The following is an 11515-nucleotide window of genomic DNA, read 5'->3' on the forward strand; positions in this document are numbered from 1 at the left end:
AAAAGGTAATAAAATTAAATGGAACCTCCTTAAACAAAATTAAATGGAACGGTTCAAAACAATTAAATGGAAGAAAAAAACATATTGAAATATAATATTAAAAAATAAAAGAAAAGGTTCCCAACGTGAATTGAAGAGAGATGCTTGTGAAATAAATTGTCGAGAAGTAGTTTTTTGAAGTAGCATTCAACAACTTTTGGCCAAAGCTCATTCCATTCAATTTTATGCATCAAAAAAAATATTTTTTTAGTAAGTACTTAATTGATATTGTATTTGGTCTAACTTCTCCTTAAAAATATAGAGAAGTTGAAAAAAAAACGGGTCAAACGGTATCTTAATCTCCCACAACGACAGTGTAGAAGCAACTTAATTTGGGAGAAAAAAATTGAAAAATAGTTAAAAATAAAAAAATTGGAAAATAGTTAAAAGTTTTTAAAAAATGTAAAAATTGGAAAATAGTTTGAAAAAAATCAGTGAGGTAGCACTCAACCAAGCAACACTAAAAAAAATTATATGCATTAGCGTAACTAAAAAACAGACAGACAAACATAAAATATTACTCTAAAAGTTAATATGTGTGTGTGTATATATTCGCGAGGTTGAAGAAAGGAAATAAAAATATTTGATATCATTAAATGACAGCGTGAATAAAAATATCTGTGAGGTTGTGATGATTAAACATATTGAAATTAAATATATAAAAGATAATAAAATTCCTTTGAAAAAAAGATAATAAAATAAAATGGAACCTCCTTAAAAAATTAAATGGAACTGTTCAAAAAAAATTTAAGTTAAATGGAAGAAAAAAAAAAACAGATTGAAATATAATATTAAAAAATAAAAGAAAAGATTAAAAAAAAAAAAAAATGAATTTGATTTCATTTTCATCTTTCCAATTCCCTCCTTTATCTTTCTCAACACACCCACTCCTTTTATTTTCATCATCATTAATACTACACCATGGAATCCCTAAAAATACAATTTACACCAGAATTTCACCAAACCCAAACCCATTTCATGAACAAACTCTCTTCCAAACTCAAACCCATCATTTCTTTCAGATCCTTCTGTGCCTCTTCTCTTTCCCAAACCCAAACCCAAACCCAAAACCCTGAAATCATAGTTCCCGTAAGAAGAAAACGTAGGGTTGTATCTTCTTCTTCTTCTTCCGATGCTCAACTCAAGGAAAATTGGTTGGCTTCAATCTCTTACTCTTCCCCAGCAAATTCTACCCATTTTTTGAGTGAAGACCAGAATCTGACACCGAAAATCGAGGGCTCTAAATGGTTTCTCGGAATTGACCCAGATGTTTCTGGTGCTGTTGCGTTGTTGAAAATGCATGATTCTGTTTGCTCTGCTCAGGTATGCACCATACTTCTTTTGGATGAAGTTCTTTGCTTAGATGGTTAGATAGAGTTTCTTTTTACTTGGTAGGGACTAATATCACCGTCCAGTGATGGGTCCCAATTGAAGCCAAAAGAAGTTAGGTAGACTCTGGTCGTGTAGGCTTGAGACCTAAGAGCGACCTCCTCTCTTGGTCTTAGGTTCGAATCCTGCACCTGCCAACAATTCCTGTGTTGGGGCCGGGGCCAGGGCCAGAGTGTGGGGCCGCTCTTTAATCTATAATAATGTAGATTTAGCAGCACCAAATAAGTTTATTTGTGAAAATTATTAGTAGAAATATGGAAGACGAAATTATCACTTAAAAAAAGAGCATCCCGGCGAGTGAAGCTCCTGTATACACAGGGTTCGGGAAGGTGTCCCACCATTTTTGGTGTATTACGCAGCCTTACCCACATAAGAGGCTGTTTCCAGGATATTTTGCATGATGATTTGTTGGGGTATTTAAGTTATATTTTATTTTTAAAACCAAGGTATACCCTCCTGGAATTAGAGACCGATCTCGTAATTGTTATCTATTTAAGGCATTAACTTCTTCTAATATATTTTCATACACACCAGTCAGTTACTGATTGAATCCCCCGACCAAATTGTTAAGGATAATGGGGTGTGTTTTCGAATGTACTGAGATGGTGTTTACAGGTTTTTAAATGAATGGCTATTAATGGATATGATGGATATTTGTTATGTTTATGAATTTGGATCGAGATTTGGCTGTTTTGGCATGTAAGGATTGTAGTTTGGTCAAAATTTTGTTAACTATGGGAATTGTTTATACTTTATATGGCAGTGTTGTTTACGGATATAATCTGAAATCTGTAGCTGTATACATTTTGTTATGCTGGTAGCTATTGTTGCATATAAAATGATAATACCAAACTTTTCTAAACACATTCTTTGTTATTGGTGCATTTCTGAAAAAGTCAATTTAACAGGCTGTAAATTTATTGGTTTCGTAAAAATGTGTTGTATTTTTAAGAAATGCTCCAATTACAAAGTATGTTAAAAGAGTGTGTCACTACCATGGTAGTCAGGAACGAGTCCCAGCACGTAGGATCGCACGATCTTACGTGCCACAGCACCTCAACTGTGCTTCGACTTCACTCTGGTTCGGTTTTGCTCTGTTTCATCTGTTTTTTGCCATTTTCCCTGTTTTCTCTGTTTTTTGCCGTTTTTCCTCTGTTTCCTCTGTTTTTCTCTGTTTTATTGCTTGGTTCCTCTGTTTTTCCTCTAATATCTCTGTTTTTATGCTTGGTTCCTCTGTTTTCCCTGTATTTTCCCTATATATTTCTCTCAATTCTATCGACAACCTATCGATCCTACTTACGAACCGTGTTACGTCCCTCGTGTTTACGTTCCTACACTGGCCAATCGAACCTACATAGGAACTCGTTACTGACTACATTGGTCACTACCATTCCTCTTGTTTCATAATTTGATGAAAATTGCTTGTAGACAGATGAAATAAATATGCAGTGTAGTAATGATTGTGCCTTTGCATATGTGGTTTCTTGGCCATATGTCGTGTTATGCTATATACTATACCTGTTCAATTGTAAGTTCCATCGAGGAAGGATATATATCTAAGCGAAATAATTGAAATCCATTTGGTAGTCCACTGGATTTGTAATTTTTTATCGGTGCATTTAATTAAAATGTCTACCGCATTTGTGTAGGATCCTAGAAAGTTTGGGTAGGCATAAAGCGTCAATGACATTAAGGCTTGCACATTTTTTGAGCATGCACATATGCATGCTTGATAATCTAGATTGCCCATTGCAGTTTGGGATAAGATAAATAAGGGTACTAACTGTATCGTTGGTCATTTGCTATTTCAATTATAAGTCAATGCAAGAATGCACGATGACTTGCTATTTCCCTCTGCCTCTTATAATCGTAAAAATGTGCAATGACCAACTAACATTTTCTGTTTCAATTATAAGAGGTTTTTCTGTGTTATGTTGGTCATTGCAAGAATGCACGATGACTTGTTGATAGGAACCCGAATTAAAGAGAAACAAAAGGAATAGTATTATTGATTGAAAAGAAAATATTACAGAAGATTATCCCTCTGTAATCCCAGAGCAAAAGCTCCTCAGAGAAGATACATTTCTCTCTCTGCCCAAAACCAATAAGGTTCCTAATTGAATTATTTTGAATTTTTTTACTGTTGTGGCCAAATGGCCTTATTTATACAAACTAAGGGCATAAACTGCCTGTAACCGCTCCTAATCAATACAAATTACTGCATAAACTGCCTAACTGCTTCTAATCAACACAAATACTGCATATTATACAAAATGCTAACTGCTCCTAAATAACTATATATTAAAATAACTGACTGCATCAGCAGTTACCCTATCAATACCACCGGATACCTAACACTTGTATTGTTATTATTGGGATTTATGAATGTAAATAATAATTTTGCAACCAGAAGAGCCGAAAAGGATGATCTTTTGATATTATTAAAAAGAAACTATCAGGAAATTTTAGTCTACCCATTCCTTTAGTAAGCATATTATGTATTATGGAAAATAATTTACAGTAACATGACAATGGTAACTGATGTTGTGTGTAGTGTTACTCTTAGATTTGTTCATATAAGGAAGGAGTGAAATCTGGATGAGGTCGACTTCTACAGTGTAGTATAATATTTTATACTTATGTGAATTAGTTTGGCATTAGATCCCCTAGGTTCCTTGATTTTATTATTTTAAACTGCTACTGAAGATTCTGTTCAAAATTTAATCTACATAATATTGACAAAAGATGTGATTATATCAGTCCAACATACACAGGTATTTGACTCTCCTCATGTGCAATTACTTGTTGGCAAAAGAACACGGAGACGTTTAAATGCCAATTCTATTGTTCAGTTGATCCGTAGTTTTGATGCTCCAGCTGGTATACTATCTTTTCTCTATCATTATTTCTTCAAAAAAAATGCAGGAATTTGTTATTCGTTTTTGTGCTCTGAGTCAACTGCCTAGTATTTATTTCTTTTGTTATTTTGTTAACTTGTTAGTTATATTATCATTCTAAAATCTTAAGTTATATGTATTATGATATGTTAAGACTGTGATCCTGTGACTATAGTATATTGAGAGGTTAAACAATCCTACTGACTTGATTTCTTGTAAGAATCTTAGTCTGGTTGTATGTGTTTGTTTAATATTTTATTGATAAATTTCAGGAATGCAATTGTGTATACTACTACTTTGCATTTGACAATCATAAGTTTTGATAAGACCTACTATAAGAAGTCAATATTTATTTATTTACGAAATGCTAAATTGATAGTGCCATTCACATTATATGTTTGTTAGATAGAAAGATTAATAACCTCATTCTTGGTATTTGTGGACAATATTAACGGATTAAGTATTTTCTGATGTAACTTAACACATCTTAGGCTTGTCTTTCACAAGTCCTCAGTTTGCTATAGTAATTTTTGAATCATTATTTTGCTTTTTCATATACAAGGTTGACACTGTTTATGGTTGGATATTTGCAAACTGATTCTTGATTTCATTAGGAACCACTGCATATATAGAACAGTCGATCCCTTTTCCACAAGATGGGAAGCAGGTTAGTATGCTCACTCAAACTAGTTTTTGAAAGACTTCATTTATTACTGCTTATTAATAACTCATTACCTTCTTAAATTATCTATTCATACTAATTAGCCGGTCAGCCGGTCGTGACATAATTCGAATGATTATGTATCAACTTCCCACTGTCCGAAAGAAAACTCTGTCAAAAGAATCTGCATGTATAAATCATTTTCCTTTCCGCTTGACTGACACATATTCCTTAAGTAGCAATTGAAAACATTCTATTTCTCAAATATTCATTGTGAATCTGTGATCACATTAGAATATATGATGACTATGTCATTTAGTATGGGCACTATGGAAGTTATAAGGTGACTTGATGGGAGTGCTGGGATAACTAATAATCTCTGCTGTCCAGTGTTGGCTGGTAGTACTATTTATTAATATAAATAGTCTATTGCTTCAATGAAATAAACCCATTTTTAACTAGTTTAATGTCCTCGTAAATAGCATATTTATCATGTGATATCTGAAGCCGTCTATTGGTACAAATCAACTTAAAGTAAACTTTTAAACCCTTTCTTGTTTTTAAGTCTGGACCTTGAGTCCCTCATGTTAGCTGTCACGTCATCTCTTAGATGATGTTATGGCCGACAAAAAGTCACATAGGTACAAGTTGGTCCCACTGTGCAATCTACAACTGTCACCATGATACTTATACCAGAGCATCTCTATATACCGTGTTGATTATTCTTACCATCATGATTGGTTTTACTGGTTGGAGATTCCCTATCAGTAGTTGGAGATGATGGTGTGAGAAGGAGGTATTTGGTTGGTATTTTCAAGTGGCTGCAATGGGGATGGTGTTTGGTGAGGAGTAGCTGGTGTTGTGTTACTGTGAAGAGGGTGGGGAGGTGGGGTGGCAGGAGAGGGAGAAAGAGAGGGTGTTAGGTTAGGGAGGGAGAGGAAGCAGAAGAAGATGAAAGGAATGACGTGGCATGGCACCATGCTTATATGGTCTTCAGTTATTGATATCATCATGTTAGACCTCTTATCAGTATGAAAGTGGAAGGAAAAGTCAGTAGGCATTTTATTTTGAGACTGAATATTGATTGGAAGAGACCTAACTCTCAAATTTTTAGAGGCAAGAGACCAAGACTTTAGAATTTCTTGGATAGGAAGTGCCTGTTTCCTTTGTTTTATGTTGTATAATTTTTTCAACTATATTTCCTGTTATCAAAATTCTGCCCACAACAACTAGAATTGTTCAATAAAAGTGAATTATTTCCTTTATATTTCTAGGTTTGGTACAAGTTTCTCTGACATCATCTGAAGGACAACAACTAACGGCAAGAACTAGAATCCAGACTTCTAAAAAACGAGGATGAAAAGCGGAATTGTTTTAAAGGGACTAACTAAAATTAAAAATCGTTATGTTTAAAGGGTCTAAAAGCATATTTAATCCATAAAATTATGTTATTTTTCCTTAAAGAAATGCATGTTTGTTAAGACCTTTTTCAGTTTGATATTTAAAAAATATTTTTAATTTACTTTTCTATCAACATTTTGAAATGCGTGTATCAATTATGTTTTGCTCAGAAAGATTAATATTTTCCCCTATCTTTTGCATTCAAGGGCTGGTGGAGTGGAGGATTCGGGTATGGGCTGTGGATTGGGATCTTAGTTTCCTCAGGATTTACTGTTGTTCCAGTGCCGTCTTTTACTTGGAAAGCGAAGTTTGAACTCTCTGGAAGCAAGAATGCAAAGGTTGGTTTGGGTGTTCTCATATTATCATAATACAGTTTTTCGTCCACTTGCAATGTTTTATTATTATTTCCAAAAACTTGGAAATAATCAGCAAATATAATGTTAATTTATCATGAAAAAAGAAAAAACATTATGCTTGTGGAAAGTATTATTTAGAAAGTACTTAACAATTTAATTGCAGCCACGATTATTTCTTGAAATTTTCCACCATGGCTTGCAACCTTTAACCTCACCCTAGGAAGCATAAAAAGGCATTGTCCATTAGTTTTCTTCATCTTTTCCATTAAACTTGAAAAGCCTTTGTGTTGTTGTTTCCTTCTTTGGATGCTATAGCACCTTTCACAAACCAAACATTAGATTCCTATGGAATCTTAATTGTATGTCTGTATTCACAGTGGAATGCAGGATTAGCGTGTGTTCATCCGAATTTATGATTTGGAGCTGTGGAAAAATCACCATAAATATTCATTGGAATGCGAGAATAGCCTTTCCACAGTCAAACCAAACATTACCTAAGATGTTTACTCATATTGTGGTCGTCAATGTCATATATCTTTATTCTGTTATAGAATTGAGCCTTAATACTATTTTGTTCGTTCCATTTATCTCTCCTTCCATTGGAATTGCAATTGAAAGTTGATATTAGGAAATTAATAGAAGGGAAGCCCTTGGTTCATGTCATGAATCATAATAACACTTTAATGTGTCCTACCTTTTAAAAATAGAAGTTACACATTTCCTAGTAAACTAACTTTTGAATATTGGTACAGTGGCTATTTGTTTAGATAGCTTTTGTCTTGCCTTCGAGTACGGAATTGTGGTCTTGAGATTTTGAAAGAGGTCAAATCATATGTCTTGCCATTACTGCTAGAACTACCAAAATCTCAAATATGCATGTTTGATGTTCGCCCTCAACCTATTTGACCTTTTGGGGCTCACTTGTTACCAAAATAGTTATGCTTGTGTTGAATACCTTGCTTTAAAAAGAAAATACAAACTTTACAGCATATATTGAAGAGCTGATTTAACAAACATTTTGTGATTTTGCTTATAAAAACAAAAAAATATACCGTGGGTCGTTTCTTGCTGGGATCGTTTCTATAAGGGGGTGGGTGGTTTGTAGGTGGAATCTTTTTCATTCTCTTGAATCATGTCTTCTGAGAATCTGGATTCCTTGAAATGTGTAAAATGTATTTGGTATGCCTAAAATATTTTTAGGAGTATCAAACAATGTTTATAGGAAGTCTTCTATCTTCTATCTTCTATCTATTCTTCAGAAAAGTCTCCCCCCAAATGACGTGTGAGGGTGTGACAAAACTTCTAGTTATAAAAATTTTGGGTTGCCAACCCTCTAGTGGCATGTGGAATAGTTTGAACAAGAAACATAATTTTAAAATTATATTGGTAGTACTAGTTTCCTGATAATATTTTTGTAATATTCATGCCAAACACAAAAAATCCAAGATTCTGAAATTCAGATTCTCGTGAAACATAAAAATATAACATTTTATGCTATCTGATTTTCTGATGTTGATATTTCTCCATTAACTATATATTTTGTTCACTATGTATACTCATTTCATTTATTAGCGACACCTGTTTTTTCTTTTACTGCAGGATGATAGCAGGAAACTTGCATCCACATTATTTCCGTCACTGAGTTCCCTGTTAACCAGGAAAAAAGATCATGGTACATATTTCTATTGCTTAGTCCATTATTCAACTACTGTGCTGCTTGATGATCATAAATCATCTTCAAAATCTATTACAAGGGGAATGCTTATGGAACTTGCTCAAATCCTAGAAATTTTACGTTGCTTTTAATCATAATAAATTTCGCCATTTAATTTTCAACGATTCTACACTTGATCAAAGTGTCTTGTAGTTCTGTACAAGACATTTCCCACCTCAACCAAAATTTTAAGCTGGAATGACTCTTACTCCACTTGCTTAAGAAGTAACTCTTGTTGTAGATACTGTTTATTAATTTGACCGTTGATTTTTTTACCAAGTATTTCATCAAATAACTTAGATTTAACGTATAAAATACATTTAAAATATTAGGATATGATGATTATAAAATTGCATGAATACAGATCTCGATTTATTTAAAATTTGAAGTGAATGATGGTTAAAATAATAGAAGCCTTCACCATATATGGGTGATGATCAGCTTATCAAAGAGTAAGTTCAAATTTGTTCTGTTAAAGAACTCTTTATAAACTCTCTCCAACAGCATGGTAAAGTATTATTCCTTATAACACTTAATTTCTCCATACATTCTAGATTAACTAATCCATTTATATATGGAAACTAACATGTATTCCCCTATAATGCTTGGTTACAAATATATGATTATGCTACAACCAAATGGTGCCTCTAAAACAAAAACACTGTCACCTGGTTGATACAGCTCAAATACCAAGTTAAATGCTTTAAAAGAATATTAATTTAAGGAAAATTGTATCAACAATAATAAATAGAGAGCGCAACAACTCTAATTCTGACTATTATCAACATGCTATCTATTCAAAAGACTCATTGCTAATGGCATATCAAGTTTCAGACATCCATTTGCTGTATTTGTAGGTTCCTGTTCATTACTACACACGTTTCTTATGTGCTCTGATTTTTAATGAATTTTTCATGTTGTAGGAAGAGCAGAGGCTTTATTAATTGCTGCATATGGCAAAGACCAAAACCAAAGCCAAGTGCCTACTGAAACCATCATTGACAAATTGGAAACCTGAAAATTTCCGTATTTATCAGCTTCTGCCCCTCCCTACTTCTATTTTTCAACCTATCCATGATTTGATTGCTAATTGTATGTCCTAATTATATTGTATACTATGTTCTAATTTATATACATTCCTAAGTTATTTATTATTATTGTAAAGATGAAGAGTTTATTTAGTGTATTTGGAATTTTATTTTAAGATATAGATCTCTTCCAATGTAACAGTTTCTAGTTTGAACTCTGAGAATGCAATAACATTAAAATCCTTAAGGAAATTAAAGGGTTGATGCTCATGAAGTCTTGCATTCCTTGAGGGTTGTAAATTGTGATACTGGTATATATAAAAGAAGTCAGCGTTTGCTATGGGAGTGTTGATGACAATAGTTTAGGACATGCTCATAAGTTGTTTTTATCCATTTTATATGAAAATATTGTAGTTAAACTACTAAGCACGTTGAAGTGAAATATTGGCGTAATCTTTGTGTGCCGTTTTGCTTCTTGGCGGTGACTTGTGAAGGTATTTTTTTTTTAGCGAACTATTATCATATCATTAATCAACCAATGTTCAATACAAGAAGGATAAAAATAAAAAATATTGTGATCAGCTCAAGAACAGGCCGCCCTAGCTAAAGTATGAGCAATCATGTTCGCATGTCTCCTAACAAACTTTACCTTGAAGTTGGAATGTAAAGATAACTGATAAATAATACTAGAAACAATAGCATAGAATTCCGAAACATCATGGTCCGAAGACAATAGAGTTTGCACTAAAGTAGACGAGTTGGACTCAAAGACAACCTGGCCTCATCTGTTTGCATCAGCACAGTGAAGGGCCTCGAGTAAGGCTACTGCCTCCCCTCCAAAACTGTCATATTTGCTTGCTGCCATTTCGTTTGAGCCCGAATAAATTGTTCGTGAGAGTCTCTAACACAACATGCTAAAGATGTAATATGGTTACGGTCATGGAACACGGTATCCGCATTGCACTTCAACCATGTCTCGCCGGTGTCTCCCAAACTGAGTTGTTACCTTGCACTATATTCTACCCGTGCTGCACAACTGGTGGTGAGGGCTGTTTATGAACCTCTTGCCATTGTTGCCATGCATCTAGTGTTGTCCTCCCAATGCTCTTTGAAGTATGAAGAACATCATTCCAAATGACATCATTACGTGCAGCAGTGATTCCTCTTGGGAACGGCATCTGTTTATTAGCATTCATAATACAGATTTACAATGATTTATATTAGCCGAATTAAGGTACATTGCAAAGTTGGAATGAGACTACCGGTGCTTGGCTATAATAACGTTTGAGTTTGTCTACATTCCATGTTCTGGGGATTGGGAGGCCGTCCAACGACTCGAGGATGTAGGCATCGATCCCTGTACTGGAGGTGACCCTGTACGGTCCATCTCAATTTGCTGCCAACTTCCCTTCCTAGGCGTTCTTGTTACCCACGTCCGCCCGACGGAGGACGCGATCTCCCGGATCAAAGTCTATGGGTCTAACTTTCATGTTGTATCGAGAGGTGGTAGCCTGTTTGATGGCGGCTTCTGTCAGGGTGGTAAAGTTTTTGGAGTCGTCGATGAAATCCAGCTTTTCCAGGGTGGCTTCGACGTTGTCGACATGGTCAAGCAGGTGTTCTGTCCTCCAAATTAGTTCTTTTACTTCGACCGGTATCACAACTTCCGTCCCGAAGGTGAGGCGGAAAGGGGTTTCCCCCGTGGTTGAGTGTGGTGTGGTGCGGTATGCCCACAAGACGTGTGGAAGTTCTTCGGACCAGTTTTCTTTTGCTTACTCTAGCCTTCTCTTCAACCCCCTCAGTATGACCCTGTTGGCGGACTCTACTTGCCCGTTTGTCTAGGGATCCTCTATCCTTCTCTTCAACCCCCTCAGTATGACCCAAATCAAATCAAATCAATGATCAAACAATTGATTTTTGTGAAATTAATCAAAATGCAACACATAAGGATCCTTGTAATGAAATAGAAAAAATATTTGAGAAAGGAAAACCAACTTGGAGAGCATAATATTTGCAAGAATGGACCATGATCA

General features: G+C 34.6%; 1 protein-coding gene across 2 annotated transcripts; it reads left to right on the forward strand.

Annotated features, from left to right (window-relative positions):
* The first annotated feature begins 940 nt into the window (after positions 1 to 940).
* Positions 941 to 9825, forward strand: LOC146937476 (MutS2). Of its 2 annotated transcripts, XM_085751772.1 has the most exons (6): positions 941 to 1362; positions 4203 to 4308; positions 4940 to 4992; positions 6594 to 6725; positions 8343 to 8415; positions 9381 to 9825. In XM_085751772.1, exons 1-6 carry the CDS (start codon positions 961 to 963, stop codon positions 9473 to 9475), a joined length of 861 nt encoding a protein of 286 aa, XP_085607898.1. In that variant the 5' UTR covers positions 941 to 960; the 3' UTR covers positions 9476 to 9825. The 2 variants fall into 2 exon arrangements, with proteins under 2 accessions (XP_085607898.1, XP_085607900.1); XM_085751774.1 differs by lacking the exons at positions 4203 to 4308; positions 4940 to 4992.
* The last annotated feature ends 1690 nt before the right edge of the window (positions 9826 to 11515 follow it).

Source organism: Medicago sativa, chromosome 3, assembly GCF_051527215.1.
Source record: "Medicago sativa cultivar Bolivia chromosome 3, Bolivia_mono, whole genome shotgun sequence".
Taxonomy (NCBI): Eukaryota; Viridiplantae; Streptophyta; class Magnoliopsida; order Fabales; family Fabaceae; genus Medicago; species Medicago sativa.

What these genes read in the sequence shown, in the direction of transcription:
- LOC146937476 (XM_085751772.1), top strand. Translation starts at nt 961, where the DNA reads ATGGAATCCCTAAAAATACAATTTACACCAGAATTTCACCAAACCCAA. An exon ending in CTGGAAGCAAGAATGCAAAG is followed by an intron (nt 6,726 to 8,342) that starts GTTGGTTTGGGT and finishes CTTTTACTGCAG; the next exon opens with GATGATAGCAGGAAACTTGC. An exon ending in AACCAGGAAAAAAGATCATG is followed by an intron (nt 8,416 to 9,380) that starts GTACATATTTCT and finishes TTCATGTTGTAG; the next exon opens with GAAGAGCAGAGGCTTTATTA.